At 41.3% G+C, this 24,745-nt stretch overlaps 1 protein-coding gene across 1 annotated transcript in view; it reads left to right on the forward strand.

Moving 5' to 3' along the window:
* Positions 1 to 24,745, forward strand: part of RPGRIP1L (RPGRIP1 like) — a 151,216-nt gene that overhangs the window by 37,083 nt on the left and 89,388 nt on the right. Inside the window, exons 5-6 of the mRNA XM_088471852.1 lie at positions 5,125 to 5,230; positions 7,453 to 7,596. Of these exons, the coding sequence (XP_088327978.1) occupies positions 5,125 to 5,230; positions 7,453 to 7,596 (250 nt within the window). The remainder of the gene's footprint in view (positions 1 to 5,124; positions 5,231 to 7,452; positions 7,597 to 24,745) is intronic.

Raw genomic sequence — 24,745 nt, forward strand, 5'->3', positions numbered from 1 at the left:
ACTACAGCCTTTATGGGACACTGCACAACACAGCCCAGCCAGCCCCTATAGACTTTTGGAGTGGACACAGCCCCTATGGACAACAGCAGCACAACACAGCCCTGCCAGCTCCTATGAACAACAGCAGCACAACACAGTCCAGCCAGCCCCCATGGACAACAGCAGCACAACACAGTCCAGCCAGCCCCCATGGACAACAGCAGCACAACACAGCCCAGCCTGCCCCTATGGACTTTTGAGGAGTGGACACAGCCCCTATGGACAACAGCAGCACAACATAACCCAGCCAGCCCTAACTCCCACCCTCCCTCTTCACTGTCCACAGCCGGAGTGAGAATTGGCGCCGACGCGGGGACCTTTTATAGAATCCAAAACACGCGAGATCCGGAAGGCGGGATGATGACGTTTTGCCTCAATTTCAGTTCCGAGTCAGGCGGGAAAACCTGAGCTGGACTCTGTTCCCAGCTCGGACCGGGGGGGGTTCAGATTTCAGAAATCCGAACCCGCTCATCCCTACTATGTATATACAGTTTTATGTGACTGCCATCTCAGCCATAGTCATGACACATGATGTAGTGAGCAGAGAACTTGGCATGCCCCTTTCAGTTCTGTTTGCACTGTGACAGCCTCCAACTCCTTCTCCCCCTTGCTGAGAGTTATGTCTGTTGAGCAGCCATAACTGGTTTCCATCCAGAGTGATTTTGAAAAGGAGATAAAGTATTTTGTAGGGGGATGTAGGTACAAAATGATTATGACCTACATGCCTTAAAGATACTTAACTTGCTATTTAAAGAAGTAAAAACCTATCTAGGTTATATTAAATGAAATGATTTTATTATTTGTACAGTATTTAATCTGGTTATTTTTCAATGCCAATTGTACGAAGCTTCTGACATACTGCTTCTCTTGCCGTAGGATGGCTACAAAGTTAATGATTTACAATCACTTATGTACATATGTTTTACATAGAATGTCTATTATTTTTTTTGTCATTATGGGAAAAAAAATCAACATAATGGTAAACTGTCTGCAATCAATAAGGTTTTGTGTACATATCTGAGTTTAAGTTACACACCAGAATATTGTAGTGTATATTGCCTTCAATATTATGTGGCTAATGACCATCTTTGTTGTAGGTTGTTGTGTTTGACTATGGTGATCATTCATTCTTGTACGATAAAGGATAATGACCAGTGTATCAGTTGTCCTTGAAGAAAAAAAATATTGGGGTGGAGATAGGTGGGATAAATAAAAATAATATATTTTCTTCTGCTCCTATGACCCTCTGGCAGGTTTCCTGGTGTAGCATTGTGAGCAGGTATGTGAAACATTTGTCTCTCTTGAACAGTCGGGCGTTTTTCAGATTACCACCACTGTGTCTTTTCCATTCATCCAAAGACTGGAAATTTGAAAACAGCCATAATGTCAATGAGAGAGGATCTCCTGTTTAGACCTTGACAACCATCTGTACATTTTTCTTAGTTTATGTTCCCTAACCTCACCCAATCTTAGTTTTAGGTAGAATCATACTTTAAAATTTTACAGTAGTTTTCTTTTAAATTCTTCTGCCCTCACTAAGACAGATATGTCTTATACACCTAGCCCAGGGGTGTATCTATAATGGGTGCAGGATGTGCGGGGCACATGAGCCCCCCCTGGGTCCAGGGGGGCCCTGCACCGCACACCCTGCACCCATAGTATTACTTACCTCTCTGGAGTCCCAAGTCGGTGCAGGGGTCCGGCGCTGTAAAAACGACTGGAAAATGGCCGCCGCGGCCATTTTCCCATCATTTGCGCATGCGCAGTACAGGGAAAATGGGCGCTGCGGCCATTTTCCCGGTGATCTGCGCTTACTCTATAGACTCTGGGCGCACTCTAGTGCCCAGAGTCTTTAGCTCCGGCCCTGTCCGTGCACAGCACAGTGCGCTGCCGGCCGCTGGACAGAGAGGAGGGGGCCTGTGTCGGAGACTGCCTCCTCCTCTCTAGAAACGCCCCTGACCTAGCCTCAATGCGCCTTGCGGCACAAGAAACCTGGTGTGAGTGAGCCGCACTAAGTGGTGTAGCCCAAAAATATGTCAAACCGCTTCAGGAGACTGCACTGATCAATTTGATATGTGGCACATGTACTGTATTATTATTATTTATGTGCGACTAAAGGTGCGTACTCACGGGACGATCTGTACCACCAACGACATGAAAGATATCTTTCAGTGAGTCATCCTGCCACATCTCTGAACATGCAAAGTTGACGATATCGTCCAGACTGGCCTGCATGCACGGACGATCATAGATATCTTTATCGTTCATGCGGGAATGCGCATCTTTGGTCGTTCACTGCATAAACTTGAACGATTTGAACGATATATCGTTAAACTATATCATTATCGTTCATATCGTAACGATATATCTGTCCGTGTGTACGCACCTTAAGGCTGTGTCTGTTTACGATGCACAACAGAACTTTGCGTCGAAAAAAGCCGCAGCATCGCAGCACTCTGTATATAGATTCAAACTCCGTCGCATACAGATATACAAAAGTCGCATATGAAATTAATCAGTGCAGTCTCCTGAAGTGGTTTTCTCTCATCGCATTGCAATGACGCATTTTCAGATGGAAAAGATGTGAAAAAGACGCCCTGAGCAAGCCAAGGGAGCTGACGCGCCGAGAAAGGCCGTTTGGTGAGACTGCAGCAATATTGTATGAGGACACATCTGCTTATACACCTAGCAATTTATTTTAATAGGTTCTTATTTTGTACAGAAACCTAATTGTTCTTCCAAAATTGTAGTCTTTCAGTTTTTTATTTCTCTTTTATATAGAATTTCTAACACAAGTTACAGTGGTTTTATAATTGGTTACAATATGTTAGATTTTATCTTGTACACAATTAACTTTTGACTAAAATATATATTTTTTTATTTTAAAAAATTCATTTTAGTGAATGTTTTTTTAATTGCATCTGATTTTTGGCTATACGGTGATTTAATCAAACAATCGCTGTAGATGAAAGGAACACGCATATAGGGCCGTATTCAATTAGTTTCACACCCACGATACTTTTTCGCATGCCGCACTTTTTGACGACTTCACGTGTTTTAGCCGCGGAAACTTATCATGCACGCTCCCACTATTCGCTGTATTCAATTTCAAAGGACACGAAAAAGTGGTCTGGCGAAACTCTTAACAGGCGTAAGTGTTGGCAGAATTGGAGGCCTGACACCCCCCAAAAGATGCACTAACATTGGGGATCTATGTAGATGTCCCAAATTAGCCCTACTGAAGCTATTTGGGGTACTTAAGTGCTGTGAATTGCTCCAAAATAGCACAAGTGGTGAAGAATAGCATTAAGCTGTTTTTTTTGGTGAAAATAAGTAGTCGTGTCAAATTTGGGGTACTTGAAAATGGGTGTAAGCATGGTTAAAAATCGCTAAAGTCAAGTTTTAAGTGCTGCAAAAAACGTACTTTCAGCAAACACCTGCAATAAAAAAATAACACCTCCCCCCCATACCATCAGACCCCCCAAAAGTATATTTCGCTAGTTTTTGCGTTTGTACCCCCACTTTGTACTTTTTCGCCCCCATTTTCAAAGTGCTTTTTTGGGGTTTTCCTCTTTTTTTTTTTGTTGCGTTTTTTTGACGCAGTTATCCTTTGGGGGTCTGTCCAAAGGGTGCAGAGTGGTTTCCTCACCTTTGCACCCCAAAACCGCAATTTTGCACTTTTTTTTTCCACCGGCTATTCAGAGGGGAAACTTTTTAGACTGGTACATTGTGTTGACTTTCCGCACCGGCGAAAAGTCACAAGAATTGAATACGGCGGAAACTTTCCACCTGGCGAAATTATGTCACTCGCGATACTTTACCGCGGATTCGGAATTTTCGCCTGGAATTGAATGCGGCCCATAGTTCAGTCACCTGTATCTGACTGTAAATCAGATCATTGCTTTGTTGCATTGTTGTACAGGTGTGGACTTTTTATTTTGGATCTTAATGCTGGCCATACCCCTGCACGACCAGCTTAAGATAAGATTCACATGCGATTCCCCGGAGCTCCCGGCGGCACGATTTGTTGTTTTTCATTGCACACGAGCTGTCGTACGATTGATTGTGTGCCTCACGCGCCCATCAGAAATTACATGAATGGACACATGATGAATCGCATGCACAAAAGAAACAGTAGGATCTGTACACGATAATATGGGCTGCACATCTGATCATACGATCTGTTTTAGGAGCTGCGGGAGCACGCATCGGATCGTATCCTACTCCAAAAATACACGATTTCTACACGATTCATCGTAAGACTCGTCGAAAATCGAGCAATCGGCCCGAAATCGTGCAGGTGTATTGCCAGCAATAGTTAGCCGTGACTTGCAGGACTGTTAGGGCAGGGACTGATACGTCGCTTTGTAACTTTTGAAAGTAAAAAAAAGGCAAATGCTGTTTATTAAACGATTTGTTTAAATAAGTGGTAAGTAAGGGCATAATATAAAAATATATATGGATTTTGATTTATGATCTCTAAGTATTATCCCTTACACCTTCATATTTTAATAGTGAAATTATTCAAACATTGGCATGTTTTTTTATTCTCAAGTAAGGGAAATATGATTGGGACTTAAGGTGCTATCCTGAATAGCATAACTTGTCATGTATATGTGCAATACATTTATAGCTCCAAGTTAATATAATAAGATCTAAAGAGATCAAAAGAGATTTAGGGCTATATTTACTAAAGGTTGATTTTAATTGATTTCAAATTGATTATTCAACATCAATGTTGTGTTTTTGGGCCTACATCATACATATACTAACAGACAATTTTTTATTTGTTTTTTTAAGTGTTAGTAAATGATTTAGCCATAGAAAAACAACATTGATGTTGATCGATTTGAAATTCATTTAAATCAATCTTTAGTAAATGTACCTGAAACACTGTGTATTGATGAGAGATCTTAAACTCTATTTATTAATAGTTATCATTTGTGTATGATGCTTTTATGTTTAATACATGTAAAATATATTGTGATTTGACTCTTTTGGTGGATAATAGGGTATGGTGCAGAGCAATGCAGATATTTGTTATTTGTGATTGGAATGTAATAACATTTCTCTATCCCATTGCAGGAATGCGTATGCAGAATCCCGAGGTCACCTCTACAGCCACCCAAGCCGCTCTTCCAAGATATGGCCACAGTTTGCTTGAAGAAGCCAGAGCAGAGATAAGAAACCTGTATGTCCCTTAATGTGATTGTAGATAATGGAAGAATATCTGGATATAAAGTTTAAAAAACAAATGGCTTTCTTTAAAACTTTATTAGTGCCATTTAGAAAACACTGTGCAGGTACATTGATGGTACCATGTTTCCCACCTGTGTTTTTTTTCCTCTGTGAATACAATAGGGGTAGTCACCTGACCATGAGATGATCTGATAAGAAAACTTTGTTTATTTTTTACAGACTGCCCACTGGGTTTCACTGCTCTAATGTGTGTGTACATTCCCAGATTGGCAACTTCCGTTCTTATTAATGCATGCAAAGAAATCACATTCATTTTGCAGTATTTAGCTTACATTAACCTATAAGAGTCGAGACCCCGATTAGGTCATTAATATATTTGCCTTGCAGCTGTGTTTTGCTGTCGTGGCCATGATTTTCATGTACACACCCCCAAAATATGATGATGTAACATATGTTCCTTTCTTAATATGTTAAGGCGCATATCTATTACACGATATAAATGGACGATTGAACGATAACGACATCGTTATTGTTCAATCGTTCATTAATCGTGCAGTGAATATGCTGGCAACGACTAGCGATGCGCGCTCCTGCTTGTCGTTGCCGGCATCTGTTATCGCCTGAACATACTGCACAACCTGACAATATTGTCAGGTTGTGCATGTTTGGGGATGAGGGAGGGTGCCTGCACTGACCGACATACCGTTCAGTGTGGCCACAATATCCACTACACAGTATAATGAACGATAACGATGTTGTTATCGTACAGTCGTTCATTAATTGTGTAGTGGATATGCACCTTTACTATTTACATTTACAAAAATAAATCACTGGTTAAAAGCAACAAATACTTTATATTTGCTGTGGGTTAATCCTGTATATGTAAAACTGTATATGCAAAAGTGTGGCATTACACCTTGGTCGGTTTGGGTTCAGTGCTGGTTTTAAATTTAGGAGGACCCCTATGCAATTTTTTCCCCCTATATTTAAAACCAGGACTGGCCCTGCAGCCAGGTGCTGGTTCCTAAATTACGGTGGAACCCTACTCGTTTGGTTCCCCGTAATATTTGGAACCAGGACTGGCTGACAAGTCCGGGGCTGGGTATGACTTTTCAGGTGGGAGCCTACGTCATTTTTTTTTTTTTTAAAACAATTTTTAAGATTTACAGGCAGAAACCTACACAAATCACACTGATCTGTGTATGTTTCTGGCAAACTCGCTGCTCCGGAGGTGAGTGTTTAAAACTTCAATTTGGCAGAGAGTTTGCTGTCATGTCACCCAAGATTGTCATCTCGATTCTTGGTAAATTTGCGAGCTATATATTTTAGGTGAAAAGTACTTCTGAGTTTGCCCGATGGTGATAAGATTCGAGTTTGCGATCTCACCCGAGTTTTACGAGTGAGAAGAGAGAACTCTCTCCCAAACTCACCAGAGTTTGCCTTTAGTAAATTTGCGAGATGAAAAATATGCCTAAACTCACCAAAGATTGTCATCTTGATCAGACTCGATTCTTAGTAAATTTACCCCCTAGCCTCAATACGTCATTGCAGTGCGACTTTCCTGGTGTGAGAGAGCTGCTACTCTGCTAGTGTTGAGCGTCTTTTATGCCAAAATGCGTCTAAATCGCACTGTGATTCGACTAGGATGCACCAGCAGACTGTGCTGATTAATTTGATATGTGACACTTGTATGCTTGAAATGCGATATCTTTGTGTGTCTGAGTCTGTATATGAATCACAGCGGAACTTGGAATGAAAAAAGCTGCGGCTGCTACATTGTAACACTTCGTATACAGATTCAGAGACCCAGTCGCACACACATATACAAGTGTCACATGTTAAATTCATCAGAATAGTTTGCTGGAGTGTCCTTGTCACATCGCATTGCGACTTAGACACATTTTCGGGGGAAAAAAAAGACACCAGACGTTAACAGAGTCTCACGTGATCTGGCGCGCCGAGAGTGGCTATTTGCAACAAAGATTTATAAGGACAAATCCGTGACCACACATTGTTAGGCTTTATATTAGCATTTGGGCATGACTCTTGTGTTTGTGCAAAAAGGTGATAATTATACTGTGGCAGAACGCTCTCTCTGACTGGTAACTGCTCTGAATTATAATATCCTTACCTACAGTGCATTAAAGTGTATTCTTTATCCTTCATAAATCTGTTGGATGCTAAAACTGGAACCTGCCTACATTCTGTCCACAGTGAGAATGTGGTAGAATCACAGCGGGGCCGCCTTGAGGAGCTGGAACACACAACAGAGATCCTTAGGGATGAGCTACACAGGAAAGAGAAGGAGCAGGATGGATACTACCTGCAGCTTAGAGAGCAACAGGCCACAGATCAAAGGTACAAAGTACTATATCTTTTCACTGTCAAATTAGTATACCTGCTCGGGGAAGATAGAATGTCTGTGGAAGAGGTGTGACTGAATTTGTCACTGAAAATACTCCAACAAAAAGTGGACTTGTTAGACTGGAATGTAGAAGGGGGACATAATTGTACGGTCACATTTTGACATGGGACTTATTACACTGCACAACAATAAAAATGTTTCCGATGTGAAAATAGTTACTTCGAATTGATTTCAGCATGCAAAGAATGAATATGACATTTAAAACGCTCAGTTAGCTCTGAGTTCCGAGATATAGCCCATTTATGACGATGTAGGGGTATTCCTAGTGAAGTGGGCAGAGTGGAGAGAATCTTACCAGCAATCTGCGTTCCGCGCAGAGGGGGCGGGGCCTAATGACCCAATTAAATTAATCAGTTTTGTCCCCGCCCCTATTCAAATATATGCGATTCACGGGATTACCCACACAAGATAACTGTGGTGCACTGAGTGACAAGCATAGTGAGCGATTCCACCAAGACATTTCAGCAATGGAACAAAGATATCAGGGCAGGTGAATCACTACTGTTGGACAGTGACAAGAGATGCCCCAGAAGAGGAGTACAAGCGACAAGCAAAGAGAAAGCACCCCCATGAATAGGCCACTATATTAGTACTTTCGTATGCTGTATGTTTGTTTCATATGCTGTATGTTTGTTTCGTATGCTGTATGTTTCTTTCATATGCTGTATGTTTGTTTTGTTTTGTGTTCTTATTTGTGATTGATAGAAAATAAATAACAGTTGTTTTAATTCAATCAAGAAAATATCAGATTATTTTAAAATAGCTTTTCACTATGACTATATTACTAATGTACATACAGTATAATGCAAGTAGTGTAGCTCAAAAAATAGAGCTAAGAAAAACATTCTGAAATCATTTTAGTTTTTCTTGACCTCAAATTAATAATGTATTTTTAGAAAGGAAACAAATTAAAAGTATTAATTTGTTGTACAATGTTATTGGACAGTTTAGACTCTGCTTATAATCATATATCTGAACAGAAAACCTATAACTAAGAATATATTAAGTTTACTGTGTGTTAAAATTGTATATTTATATTATATCCACCTTTTTACACGTGTGCATGAACTTAGCCAGCTTCTGGGCAGATGCATATACTAATGAGTAATAATGAGTCTGTAAGCATCCCATGAATTGGTAAGAGCTTGCTCACAGTCTTCCTGAGATCTCCTGTGACCTCGTCATTTTTAAATACACTGACTCTGCATCATCACATAACATTAGTGGCTCAGGGACTGCTTACACCACTGTCTCTGCACCATCACATGTCATTAGTAGCTCAGGGACTGCTTACACCACTGACTCTGCATCATCACATGACATTAGTAGCTCAGGGACTGCTTACACCACTGACTCTGCATCATCACATGACATTAGTGGCTCAGGGACTGCTTACACCACTGACTCTGCATCATCACATGACATTAGTAGCTCAGGGACTGCTTACACCACTGACTCTGCATCATCACATGACATTAGTGGCTCAGGGACTGCTTACACCACTGACTGCATCATCACATGACATTAGTGGCTCAGGGACTGCTTACACCACTGACTCTGCATCATCACATGACATTAGTGGCTCAGGGACTGCTTACACCACTGACTGCATCATCACATGACATTAGTGGCTCAGGGACTGCTTACACCACTGACTCTGCATCATCACATGACATTAGTGGCTCAGGGACTGCTTACACCACTGACTGCACCATCACATGACATTAGTGGCCCAGGGACTGCTTACACCACTGACTGCATCATCACATGACATTAGTGGCTCAGGGACTGCTTACACCACTGACTCTGCATCATCACATGACATTAGTGGCTCAGGGACTGCTTACACCACTGACTCTGCATCATCACATGACATTAGTGGCTCAGGGACTGCTTACACCACTGACTCTGCATCATCACATGACATTAGTAGCTCAGGGACTGCTTACACCACTGACTGCATCATCACATGACATTAGTGGCTCAGGGACTGCTTACACCACTGACTGCACCATCACATGACATAAGTGGCTCAGGGACTGCTTACATCACTGACTGCATCATCACATGACATTAGTGGCTCAGGGACTGCTTACACCAATGACTCTGCATCATCACATGACATTAGTGGCTCAGAGACTGCTTACACCACTGACTCTGCATCATCACATGACATTAGTGGCTCAGGGACTGCTTACACCACTGACTCTGCATCGTCACATGACATTAGTGGCTCAGGGACTGCTTACACCACTGACTCTGCATCGTCACATGACATTAGTGGCTCAGGGACTGCTTACACCACTGACTCTGAAGCATCACATGACATTAGTGGCTCAGGGACTGCTTACACCAATGTTTCTCAACTGTAGTCCTCTAGTATGACAGGTCATGTTTTGAGGATTTTCGTCTGTGAGATTATAGGATACTATGCAAATAAAGTAATTTGTGCAATCTAAGAAATAAAATGTTATTCTCCTTTTAAACTTTTGCTTCACATGAAGTTAAGTGTGAAAAATAGTTTAATAAATCAAGTGATATATGCTAAACTTATTTTTTTTTTTTTAACGATACTTTATTAATTTACTAGTTTACATCATTACACTCATTTTCCTATATCATTACATTCAGAGATGGAAAAAAATAAATCTGTTTGAAATCCCAATAGTTAAACAGATAAAATCTCCTTAACGACTTGACTGGCATGGTCGCATTTGATGCAACCAGTCAGAAATGCCCTGTGGGCGGAGGTGTAGTAGGTATTGTCTGGCGGTTCAAATTCCGACAGCAGCAGCCCGGCAAGGGTGAAAATCCAGATCGTCCCTAAGGTAAGTATCGCTAACCTAATTCCCCCCCTAACCCTAACCCTCCCTTAGGGGTGCCTAACCCTAACCTCCCCCCCCAAGTGCCTAACCCTATTCCCCCTCTAAGTGCCTAAACCTAAACCCCCCACCCCCCCTTGGCTGTCCTTGCCCGGCATTCCTTCAATCGGGATGCCGGGCGTTGGTCTTTCGGCGTCTGGTTAATGACAGGCGTTTAGATATAGGCGCCTGTCATTAGTACCACCCTGGGATTAGAACGTCTGGAAGCCAGCGGTCGAGATTTAGACCGTCGGCTTCCAAACTACATCCCGTGGGTGGCTGTTGAAATATAATCTTTCAGTAGCCACCAGTCTCAGAGGGACCACCCAGCCTCTCTGAATCCATGACTCCTCCCTTAGTGTGTCCCGATCACTGCGGCCAGCAGTGATCGGGCAGTCTGACGGCACCCCCTCCACCCGACAGCTGCAGCAACCGAGTAGTGTGAAGAAGGAGCTGGTCTGCTCCTGTGTAATCCTGGCGGCTGTTCCCTGCAGCCGCCGGAGTAATGTTATAAAAGGAGCCGGTGTGCTCTTGTCTTTACCCGGCGGCTGCTCCTCTCTGCAGCTGCCGGGGTAGTTTTGAAGGAGCCAGGCTGCTCCTCTTGTGTAGTCCCGGCAGCTGTTCCCTGCAGTCGCAGGAGTAATGTGATAAAAAGAGCCGCTGTGCCCCTGCGAATACCGCCCCCCCCACCCCAGTGACTATGAAGGTGGCAAGTCCCTATTTGCGCTGCAGAGAGGCAGGGGGTAGGGATGGCCAGCAACCATCGATGATTAACGACCGATGGTTGATGGTTTTGCTATTGATAGGGGAGAACCAATGGTTCTCTCTCAACGATGGCACAGAGCCAGTCAATGTTTTGTTTTGTTCTTTACCTCTTCAGTGTCTGTACACGGAGCGCCCCTGACGCAAACCCACAAAGCCCTGACTGTGATTGGTCCGCCGTCCCTTGAGTCAGAGAGCAGGGATGACCATCGGTTGGTGAAACTATCGATGGTTCCCCGCTGATGGTTTGTACCATCGATGGTGACCACTGATGGTTAACTTACCGACGGCCATCACTGCCTCAGTAACCCCCCCCCCCTCCATGTGTTTAGCGATTTTCCGATGATCGCTATTTCCCGATATATCAATTTTTCTGATATATCAGAAAATTAATTATTACAATTTTTTTGTTTTTTGGAAATCGATATTAGTACCAATGGTTCCATGAATCTTATTGATCATGGTTAAATAGTTTAAAGTTCAAGCTGATGCATAGAATACCATAAAAATCGCTATTTTTTCTTCAGGCTCCACAGGGAGACCTTGGGGTCTAGGTGATGGAACTGAATCTGGGCACCACGCAGTTAAAGCTTTCAGCTCCCAGGATGCACTGGGTCCACTCTCCATATACCCCGCCCCCGAGCCAGAGGCACCTCAGTTTCGTTGGTGCCCAGCCGGAGTCGGGTCACCGTTTCGCAGGGGTCTGCTAAGGCAGCCCTTAAGCTTAATATTTTAGTTTAATTTTACTTCATCTTGAGTGCATAGCAGTGGACTGTCCGAGGGACTTCTGCGCTGCCGCTCCGTCCAACCTCCGGGCCGCAATGCCAGTATTGATCTGGGGATCTCGGCGGGCATTCCGGAGGTCAACGCTAGGGGCCCCCGGAGAGGACCCAGACTGCAACCGTACTTTAGGGGACAGGTAAGGCGGGTCGCCATTTGAGGTGACCCGCGTGTTATGGCAGTCGATACCTCCGGTCTCGGGACAGACCGGAGGTGCTGAGTGTGGACGCAGGCACCAGCCATCGCGATCCACTAGACCACCAGGAACATTTTGATGCGGGAAACCAGCGTCCCAGGGGTTAATAATCGGCCAGGGGGTCAGCTTCCCTGTATAAGCGGCTCCTCCCCTCAGTTCAGGGCGCCTTTCCTCTGAAGTCTGGCTTCTCTGAGCTGCTCTCTTCCTCCGGCCACGCCCCCTCTGAGGTCTCCGGCTCCCCCTACATACCTCTTTCCAGGGTCAGCGGATGTAGTACTATTTCCTACCAGACACTGAATCTAGGTAGTTGAGTTTAGTGCCAATTTTCAGTTATTCTTGCATTGTATGTGACTTGTGCTAGCGCTGTCTGTGTCTCTTTTCTCTACTGTCAGCATATGGCTATACCCTTTCCCAATTTCACATTCTACTTGGTCTGTGGGTCCCTCATGTGCAGCTCTCCGTTGCGCCTCAGCTGTTCAGCTGTGTAAGGTGGCCACGTGGTCTTCTGTCCAGACCTTTCTAAGGTTCTATGCCTTTGATACCTTCGCCTCTCAGGATGCTTCCTTTGGGCGCTGGATTCTCCTCTCAGTGCAGGAGCGTCCCACCCTAAAAAGGACTGCTTTGGGACATCCCCAAGGTCTCCCTGTGGAGCCTATGGACCCTGAAGAAGAAAATGAGTTGTGGCAAGAACTTACCTTAGTTAACTCTTTCTTCGAAGTCCATAAGGTCCACAGGGCACCCCCCTGATGCACCTGGCTTCATATGGACTATGTTGCTGGTCACCGGTTTTCCGTCTCCTTCTGTGTGAGAATGTGATTCTTGAGTGTACCAGTCTTTCTTCAGTTCCATCACCTACACGCCAAGGTCTCCCTGTGAACCCTATGGACTTCGAAGAAAGAGAGTTAACAAAGGTAAATTTTTACCATATCTCATTTTTTTGTGGTATATTGTGTGTATAAAATTGTGTTGACTAAGTGTTAAATAGATGTTCTTGACCTAATTCAATCATAAAAAAAAACCTGAGAATTTCTGAGCACTTTTTTGAAATAATATTAGCCAGATAAGTGGTTAAAGTGGAGCTAAGACAAATGTTCCTGCATAGCATGGAAAACAAAACTGTGTCTACACATCTTCTAGGGGCCATAGTAACCAGTAACAGAATTAAGTCTACAACCATATAGACAATGCAGTCTTAAGTTTTCAGTGATCCTCTTACAAGTGACATCTTTACTTTTTGCATTTGCTTGTGGGAGCCAATAAGAGTATAGGTGAAATATCTTAATAAATGTTTCATAGCAGGAGACCCGCCTAATTGTTGAGAGCCACCCACGAATGTTGCTGCTGTAATCCTCTACGCCTCCTGGCACATAGAAGTCATAAAGAGAATATTGCAAATTGTGGGGTCTTGTCTTTTTTGTAGCCTTCCTGTCTTACTGTAATTGTGTACTACATCTGTCCACTTTACCAACTTTTTCCTGTCATGTTAGACAAAAGGAACAATTCCAGAACTGTATCTGGTGAGGTATTTCTCTTATGGATTTTACATGTTCTAAGTTCACAACAAATGATCTAGTAGACAGTCTGTAGTGGATACCCTTTGCCTGTCTTATGAAGCACTGTAAATCCGCTGTACACCCTACTTTAGTTCTTCTAGGTGGTAGCTTAGACCTGGTGAACAAAATCCATTGCTGAGCTCACTATGCTTGTAAATCGCCCTTCAGCACTGAATGAGTAGAATGTATCCTTGGTTTCACTCTTTAATTTTTCTACTGCAGAACATGGGCCTGAAGGAACCCTTATTCGGGCTTCTAATAAACACTTTGGGCACAAAGTATGGCCAAGCTAGTTAATGGTTTGGCAATAAATTTCTCGGATTTGAAAATAATTTTAGAATCCTTCTCTTTAGCTAGACCAGGCAAGTGCCATAGCTCTGCTCAGTCCAGTCATGAAAGCATTCTGACTCTGACCTCTCAGTGAAAAGGTGATGTAGAGGGACCTTCGTTATTTGAATGGGGGTTCCCCTAAATGACTAGGAATTGATGACTGAGTGAGGACTCAATATTCAGGACACAAACTTTATGCTTTCAGAATTTGGAAAAATAACTGCAATATACCTTATCAGAAAGTCAGTGGAGGCAATTCAGTCGGTGCTGGCATTTTCGCTCGCACCCTCAGGAGGATGCAAGCAAAAATGAGCAATAAACCTCCATGGTTAGGGTGCCCTACCCACAGTTAGGGCACCCTAGCCAGGACATTAGACGGGTTTAGCCATTTTACACGACATAACCTGGTCTAATAGGGTTTGGAGACAGCGATAATTATTGAGCGCCCAGAACAATTGTATTGCAACACTGGGCGCCCATTAATTATAGCCGCCCACACAACAATTGAATCGCCCCCAGTGAAAACACTGCTGTTACTACTACTACTACTACACCTTTTTAGATAGGCCCCATGTCTTTATATGTGTGGATCGCTATGGGACGATAACAATGCAGAGTTTAGTATGTGATCACGAAAAAAAATCTGTTTTAACCCTTTTACATGGTTCTTACATTTATTATCTAATGTATTTAGGTGTATTGGCAGACAATTCAGGCTTTAGATGAGTTTTCTTGCTAGGAATCAAGCACACGTTAGTAAAAAAAAGAAATAGTTTCATTTTGTAGAGCAGTTCAAAGTGGAAATAAACGACTTTATTGTTGAAGAAAAAATATTTTTTGATCAGAGTGTCCCACGTGCTTAGTGTGTAATTGGCCAGTGAGATTTGGCAACAACATGCCAGTTCGCTATCCAGGCTCTTGTTGCTTTGAAGTCGAACCAAGTTTTTCCTCTTTTTTTTTTTCCTTTTTTTCTTTCTTCATGTTTTGTGACCCTTTACAGGAACACTGTGCTGTGTTTCTTGCATGTGTTCTACATAATGCATCATTAGTAAAGAATCCCAAGTTACAAGTAGCATGTGTATCTTTCAGTCTTTGATCCAAAATTAATATTAAAATAGAAAGCTTATAAAAATACTTTTTTGAAAATGTAAAAAAAAAAAAAAGTTGCAAGAAAAGGAAATAATAGGTGAGAGAAAAGTATATTAATTCATGTGCTGTGCAAGTCATAAAATTGCTTTAAACATATTTTATAGGTCGCTAGTAAAGGCATTTATAGAATATTACCTTTTTAAGCTTGTCCAGCTCTAATCATTTTGAACTTGTTTGTCCAGATGTTTATTGAGGATAGGCTATCAGCAGGATCATTTTAAGCAATGGGTAGCTATGGATGCCAAGGCGCCATGCGGGCCATATGTAAAGAAGCATGGATGTGTAATAGAAGTATAGAATATGAAAGTCATGGGAAAATTATCCACACAATCTTGGATATCAAAATGTTGCACACCACTCTAAATGACTTTACAAAGGATTGAAGAGAAAACAAAGCCAAATAATTAGTTTCCACCCCTTGTGCCCTAGAGTGTCTCATGTAGGCCTGGGAGTGGTTGTTGTAGCTGTGCGCCCTTAGGTTGCTCTGCGAGAATATGCTAATGGAGGCAGCTGCCTGGAAATGTATTTTGACGCCCACTGGCGGCTTTCACAGTACCACGCAGCCGCCATCATAGATCATTCAACAATTGGCCATCTGAGTGGCCTTATGGCCACGCAGAATAGCCGCCTGAACTGGGACGTCAGAACCACTTTATCACTGACTATGATAGGCCTGAAAATGGCGGGATGCGTTTTTTTCTCACCGGACCAGGTTATCTTCCACAAATGGTCCGTGACTTTCAATCGCTTTGCAAAGAAATCCTCACTTCAAGCGGCATCACAAAGGTAATTTGGCATGTGCGCAGTAAGAACGCGATGCATGCGCAGATGACCAATAATCGCTCAACTGTGTAAATATCGGAAAACCGTATAGCTCTGCATCAGGCCCTTTTTTTTGCTATTTTATTTAGCTTAAAAAAAATTGCAAACCCATGCCACTCTTTTACTATTACCGTATGAAATAAATGTGCCATTTCTAATTATTTTCTTTCCAACATTTTGCATGCCACATAAAATCATATGCTAACTTCAATTCAACGTCAGTTGTGCAGACGTACACCTAGAAATACATATCCTTTTGAAACAAAGTTAGTGGAGAAGTTATTTTTAGGTTAAGTGAACATAATTGAGGTTCTCAGTCAGCGTTTTGTCAGTTTTTTTTTATAATCATCCTCTAGTCTCATCACCAAGCCAAGCTACAATTCATTTCTTTCAACAGGATTTTTTTTTTCTTTCTATTGTTTATATTATTACACTTTTTTGTGGTCGTTCCATGACCTACTAAACTGGGTAATGCAATTACATGTTTTGTTTGTTACACAATACATGCACATTAAAAAAGAAATATTCAAAGAATTTTCCAAAATAGGAAGTTGTATGTGGAAAATGCAGCCGCGTCGCCAGGGCAAAAAATGCGCATCACGAACACGCAAAAAAATAATAATCTGAAAAAAAAAGATCAATTTGCGTTTACGGCTAACTCAATTCACATTAAACTATTGAATAGTTACTGGAGTTGTGGACGAGCCGTGTTTGGCTTTATGTAATGAGTTTAGTCCTGCTTCATCAAAGTTTCAAATAGATAAATATTATAATTTAGATTCCTTTTTTTACATGATCACAGACGTTTTATTTACTTTCATACGTTTACACTGGCATATCCCCTGCTGTTTTATTTGTCTTGTGTGTTACTATTCTTTATTTTAAAAGTTTTACTGACTAATAAAGGATAGAAGTATATAGCACAGCTTACTCTACAATTAATGTCTGCATGGATAAATATTAATTGCCAACTATATAGTGAAATTAAAATATCCTCTTTGCAAACCACATATTGTGGAGAAATACATTTGATATCACATTACATACTCCAGAGAAATGCTCCTTATTACAAATTGGCAATACATTATTAATATGCAAAAATGTGGATTATAATTATACTGGAAAATAATACATGCAGCAGTGCTTTTTACGTGACTGGCCAGTTAGCAACAAAACCATTTTATAAAAGGATTATAGGTTAACACAAAATACATATAAATCATGTGGGCAACGTACATGGAACAAAACATAACATTCACCAACAGTTAATCTAATATAGAAACATGACCTCTATACACTAGTGACTAGTCCATTTAGTAACAGTAGCCCATTATTTCAGTACCGGCCATTAGTCACTGGCTGTTACAGCAAACATTTGTTCTAGAAATGGTCAGTCATTAGTATTAGGATCTGCTGCTTTATACCATCAGGGTGACCAGACACTTTTCCTCTTGTCAGTGTACATAGCAAAACTTGAGAAGCGTTGGATAACTTCAATATCATATGGGACAAATGGAAGTTTTTTGATTTCCCTAGAGATCTGCTGTTTCTCTTTTTTATAGCAGTCCCTCCAAATCACAATAATCTAGTAATTGTACAGCCGTATACTTGTTAGAGTAGGAACACTAGATGACATGACTTATCACTCAATCAAAGGTAATCATTTGTTGTACATCACACAGTCTGGATTTGTTGCATCTTATTTAAAGCACAACTCCTCTGCGAGCTTCCTCTTTGTATGAATATGAAGCTCCCGGGGGGACGGACTTTGACAGCTCTGCAAATCGTTGAAAATGCCTTCCCTAGCAGCAGTAAGGATCTTCTGCTTAGAGCGCTGTAAACATCACAAAAACAGGACATGCAAGCGCAGGGAAGTCAAATTATAAGCATGTGAGGAATTTGCTGCTTCATTTTGTAAGGGAGATCACAGTTTTCCATCCTTCATAAGAAGCCTCACCTATAATTTTCTTTTACGGAGCCAGGGAAATTGTTCAATATTAATCCAAGGGAAAGCCCCAGCTGACTAATAAAGGGAGTAAGCGAGTTTGGTGGCTAGTGCTAGTAAACTATATAAAGTGACCGATATGGAAGGGCTATTATCAATGTATAGGATCATTTGTTTAGAATAGAGAGACACATTTGTCAAACTAGGGAAGTAATGGTTGAGAAGGGACATGGTTAAAGGGAACACTTGGTCAATACTAGATTTACTTCTCATGTCTATCACATTATGTTTTATGCTACAAATTTATTTAAGTGAGTGTTATTCTTCTATGTTTGACTAATGTGTGGAGTTTGTATATTCTCTCAGTGCTTGTGTGGGTTTTCTCCAGGTACTCTGGTTTCCTCCCACACTCCAAAAATATATTGATAGGTTATTTGGCTCCCCCCAAAAAAAATTAAAAAAAATGAACCTTAGTGTGTTAATATGTGCGTGTACATGTGGTAGGGAACATAGATTGTAAGCTCCAGTGATGCGAATGGACAAATACCCTCTGTAAAGCGTTGCGGAATATGCGTGCACTATATAAATAACTGGTAATATATAACTTGTTGTGTGCTACTTGTTGCAGCTTTGCAACCTGTATTTGTACCACATATCTTGTTGTGACGCTGCATTTTAATTTGTTGACTGTCCAGGCTGCGGTTCTTCTGCCACCATACTAATGATGATAATCATGAATGGTAATAGTGCTGGAAACCTGAAGCTGTCAGGCACAATTCGTAATGCATTATTACACTAGTATCCGCCATGGAGCTGACTTGCGTTTGATGTTGGTGGCGAGATCTACTGAATATATACAGCGGTCTTCTACAGTTTGTGCCAAACAGGTTTCTTTCATTTCTCTACAGCAGAGGAAGTTCAAAGAAGTAATGAAAGTTGGTGATCTGTTTATGATGACAGAGGTCTCTAATTTAAGTATTCATTGAAAGTCTGAGCACATTTCAGCAATGCATCAAGTCCCCATTTTTCTATCCATAAAGGTTGCAAAGTGATTTATCATATATGGGCGATTCAATTAGCCACATGTAGCATCACGTGTAATGCTTGTGTTTGATGCTTCACCTCATAGTCCAGGACATGTCTGAGCACTGAGTATCCCTGTTTTTGCTTTCAGCTGTAAAACTCTAGCTATAGTAGTAAGACAAATGTCAGTACAATAAAGGCTAAACTATGTATCTGCATGTTTTTCATTAACATTTCGACCAAGATTATTTTCTACTCTGTGAAAAACCTCCAGGAGTATGAGAAGCCACCAGCCACAGTGTACAATATGAGTCCCTCAGAAGACATCCTTGTAAATTGCACAGTGGTTCATAATGCTGGTTCCCCACATAGCAACCATAATTTATGGGTGTATTGTGTTCAGTGTGTCTGTTATTTCAATATGAGGACACTTGAAAAAAAAATATTATTATTATTATTTTTTGGTAATCAACCCAGTCATACGAGCTTGTTTATCTTCATTGTAAGGACAATGAGGCAGACGATGCCAAAACACATCAAGCTTTGATTTTTCTCAGAATAAAAATAAGCATTTCAGGTCTTCAGCTGGATTACAGATGTTTGAGCTTTGTAGTTGGTTTTCTGGTTTCAAGATTGCTTTGTGACAATGTTTCCAATATGCGCACAAGTGTCGAGGAGTGCAAGAAAAACACAGTCTGTATTATATTGAAAGGTTATCAAAGATTTCTCAAAATGTCGTTTATTATCCATGAAATCTCTTCTGAGGCTTCTGCCTGCTTTATGTTAACGATGCATTGCCACCCACAAAGACAAGCGCACATTCAAGTCAGGTCAAGTAGGGAATAAACAGCATTAAGGGTACTATATGTTTCTATTTGTTATTTTTGTTAGTTCAAAAACATTGATTACATTTATAGTACAAAGCATTTTTCTTTATAATTAAAAGACAGGTACAGCATGACCTATTAAACTATTTTAATCCTTAATTAGCATTCATGGTTTTCACAGACAGTACGGGCACCCATACTTACCTCGATCGGGCCCGCGTCGTTTTACTTTCCGGCATTGGGATTATGACAGGCGTTGGTATCTTGCTGCCTGTCATAACGCCTTGCGGCCGCCTATCGTATAACTACACCCCCTGGGTACACATCAGAGCGATATAATGACGGACGGAACGATCACTAGTTCCGTCCTTCATTACACTGCATGGCGTCACATGCGATATCGTCAGGTTTAATGTGCAGCACTTCAAACCTGACGATGTCACATGCGACCGGGGAAGCGTGCATTTTGTGCATACACACTGGACAATATGCACAATTTGTCGTTCCTATTTGGCTAAATCGGAACGACATCGCTCCAGTGTATGTCCGGCTTAAGTCACAACTACACATATAATGCAAAACCAAACCACATCATTTGTTTCAACATTTAGAAAAACTTTAAGAAAATCCTGGCTATAAGAAGCATCTCAGTAATTCCCATTTTCCTTGGTTTGTTTCTTTAGGTTGCATATAAGGATTTATAATTGTGCAGTGTAATGTGACCACAATGGCTATCACAGTTATATGGCGCATAGTAAGGAGAGCTCTGTCTGAATTGTAAATTCCCCCCTCCCCTCCTCCTTTTTTCTCCCTCTGCCTTTACATGACATGCTGACAGTCTGTGTGTGACTGGCAGCCATACTTGTCTTCCCTTAAGATAGATTTGAAAAGGAGATATTGGGGTTAATGTATCAAGAGTGAAGAGAGAAGTTGCCCATAGCAACCATTCAGCTCTGAGGTAGTAATTATCATGTACGTTCTATAAAATGAAAGGTAGTTGCTGATTGGTTACTATGACTAACTTCTCCACTGGTCCACTTCTCCATTCTTTTCACTTCTTGTTACATCAACTCCAATGATTTGTAGGAGAACAAGTAAGAATAATTATATGCATTCTTAGAAGGTAAATATCTTGCTATTTAAAGAAAAAAATAATTTTCTATGCTGATTGCTGCTTTAAACACAGAGAAGCCAGTAAATATAAGGCCCCCATACATCTGCGACGAATCGTCGCGATGTAGTGATGGGATCGGAAACGCCGATCCGCCAGTCAGAAATGCTGACCGGCAGCCATCGATGTTCCACGATCCATCGAGGTTCGGTGAATTCTCCAAGTTAAATTTCACCGATCTGCCAATCGCGATCCTGCGTCCGTCACAGATGTATGGGGGCCTTTAGCCATACTCTGCTCCATAGTCGTGCAAACCATTCGACCAAACAAGTGATTTGAACAATTATTGATCATTTTATGGACCTGATTGATAATTGTCCAAGCCTGATCAGTGTGGATCACTTGGTTTTGTATACCTGTCTGATCCACCCAACCACCTTCTAGTCAAGTTCATGCTATGAACGGAGATCACCTCCATATCTCTTGCAGTGTATGTAGGTACCCAGATTATCAGGCTGTCTCTCCTGCCCCAGTCCCTTCTGTACTATAGGCTATCTTAAGCATGTATAATTTCTTACTCGTAACAAAAATATGTTTGCTAATTTAGGTTATTTGTATGGCAACTTTTAGCCCTCATCCCATCTCTATTGGCCTTTTTTTTCACAAAAGGAAGTTAAATATAGACTAATAGACAATAGGAGGTTTACGAATGATTTGATAGTGTGGGTTGTGTAGGAGTTGTGGAGGATTTGCTTAGCTCTTCTCTGTGCACAAGGCTATTCATTACTCTGATGAAGATATGCTAGTCCATTACATTAACATTGGAGCTTCCAAGTGGCAGTTTGCAGGAATCACCAAAGTCAATTTTGCAGATCTATTTTTTTTATGGTCTGAACAGCCCGTCATAACATAGATCTGACGTGAGCAATGAGTTCATATGTTGCTCCGACTCCACTGCTTTTATCTTGGTAAGAGAAGTAGGGTGTTGAATTGTGGTTTGTGAAGTGTTTTGTCTGATGTGTGAATGTTATGATAGTTAGCATCTGTTAGCTGTTTCTGTGCAAGTAATATCCCAGTGAAGATAGCCATTTTTGTTAGATCTGAAGGTGAAGGAGAGAATTGCAATTTCTATAAAAACTTCTAAACACTGTGTGACATTTTACCTAAATAAGAGCCTCAGCTTACAACTCCGCCGAATAATGCTGTATTTTAATTTATAGCTGTGATCTCCCATATAAAAAGTGAATAAACCTTAACATCAACTAATCCTCAGTGGGTAACCACATTACAACTTCTTGTGCTCTGAAGTGTTTAGATTTCCTTTGACTATGCTGTTTACAGTATCCTTCAGTGAAAGTACATTTTACATGTTTTGTTATTCTTCCATGGCTCACAGTCTTATGCATTGCTGTACAGAGGATTTGTTTGACACCAGTCTATAATTTGACATTTGAAAGGTGGCCTGGTTAGGTACGAAATTGGTAAAGAGTCCGGAGGTATTATGTTATTTGATTCCAAACAGAGGTCAAACTACTGGACCACTCTGTTTGCACTGCTAAACAGGTCAGATTTGACTTCCAGACCTGACGTTCACATATCAAGTACTGTACAAAACTTTACTAAGTGGTGTATTTCATTTTTTAAGTGCACATAAGGAATTATTATTTTATTTAAACTTTTGTGTTTAGAAAATGTTCTATTACTGTAGTCTAGCACTATTGTATTAATACTTGGTAGTACCTATACATACACATACTTTATTGATTAGTTATAATGAACTAATACAGAGTACTTACATTACCAGTGCCGGAATACCGACGTCAGTCATAGTCCCGGCGCCAGCATCCTGAGCGCCGGGATGCCGAAGGTAAGTTTCGGGGTTGGGGGGAGGGTTAGGTTTAGGGGTTAGGGTTAGGCACTAGGGGGAGGGTTAGGGTTAGGCACTAAGGGGGGAGGGTTAGGTTTAGGGTGCTGGGAGGGTTAGGGTTAGGCACCAAAGAGGGAGGGTTAGGATAGGGTTAGCATACCAACCAACCGGTGTCTGTTTTTTAACCCTCTTGGGATCCTGGCTTTGGGATTCTGACCACCAGAATCCTGACTGCCTGTATTTCATATATATAATACAATATAAAAATAAAATAATCAGTACTGTGCAAGAGTTTTAGGCAGGTGTGGAAAAAATGCTGCAAAGTAAGAATTCTCTCAAAAATAGAAGTGTTATTAGTTTATTTTTATCAATTAGCAAAATGCAAAGTGAATGAACAGTAGATAAGACTAAATCAAATAAATATTTGGTGTGACCACCCTTTGCCTTCAAAACAGCATAAATTCTTCTAGGTACACTTGCACACAGTCTTTGAAGGAGCTCGGCAGGGAGATTGTTCCAAATATCTAGGAGAACTAGCCACAAATCTTCTGTGGATGTAGGCTTGCTCAAATCCTTCTGTCTCTTCATGTAATCCCAGACAGACTCAATGATGTTGAGATCAGGGCTCTGTGGGAGCCATATCATCACTTCCAGGACTGCTACTTGTTCTTTACGGTGAAGATAGTTCTTAATGACATTGGCTGTATGTTTGGGGTCATTGTCCTGCTGCAGAATATATTTGGAGCCAATCAGATGCCTCTCTGATGGTATTGCATGATGGATAAATACCTGCCTGTATTTCTCAGCATTGAGGACACCATTAATCCTGACCATATCCCCAACTCCATTTGCTGAAATTCAGCCCCAAACTTGCAAGGAACCTCCACCATGCTGCACCATTGCCTGCAGACACTCATTATTGTACCGCTCTCCAGCCCTTCGGTGAACAAACTGGCTTCTGTTACAGGCAAATATTTCAAATGTTTACTCATCAGTCCAGAGCACCTGCTGCCATTTTTCTGCACCCCAGTTCTTATGTTTTCGTGCATAGTTGAGTCACTTGGCATTGTTTCCATGTCGAAGGTACTGTATGGCTTTTTGGCCACAATTCTTCCATGAAGACCACTTCTGACCAGACTTCTCCGAACAGTAGATGGATGTACCTGAGTTCCACTAGTTTCTGCCAGTTCTGGGCTGATGGCACTGCTGGACATCTTCCGATTTCTAAGGGAAGTAAGCATGATGTGTCTTTCATCTGATGCACTAAATTTCTTTGACCGACCACTGCATCTACGGTCCTTAACGTTGCCCGTTTCTTTGTACTTCTTCAAAAGAGCATGAACAGCACATCTTGAAACCTCAGCCTGCTTTGAAATCTTTGCCTGGGAGAGACCTTGCTGATGTACCTTGTGTCTTGTTGCTGTGCTCAGTCTTCTCATGATGACATGTGACATGAACTGTGTAACATGACATGAACTCGGTAACTGTGTTTTTGATCCTAATTCGGTGACTACATCACTACGAATACATGCTTTAAACCTAAGGGTGAATCGTCCATGTTCAAATGTGGAACCCTGTAAACCTAAACAGCACCGTCTAAAATGTATTGGTACTGTACAAAATGTTTTTATTGTAATAAATTGTATTATGTTTTTTTTATAAGGGTGTCAACAGCTTTTTGTCCACAAAAACTACTAGGTTTTTATATGTGAATGTTTTATACTTCAATAGTAGTATTTTGAAGTGTTTATCCAGTACAGCCTTATCTTATTTCTCCAGTATAAACTGCAAAGTTACTTAAACGCTCTCTAACAGACCTTTTTCTATCTCTATTATCCAATCTCACTAACAGGGGA

This window comes from Taudactylus pleione, unplaced genomic scaffold, assembly GCF_031769625.1.
Source record: "Taudactylus pleione unplaced genomic scaffold, aTauple2 ptg000117l, whole genome shotgun sequence".
Classification (NCBI taxonomy): domain Eukaryota; kingdom Metazoa; phylum Chordata; class Amphibia; order Anura; family Myobatrachidae; genus Taudactylus; species Taudactylus pleione.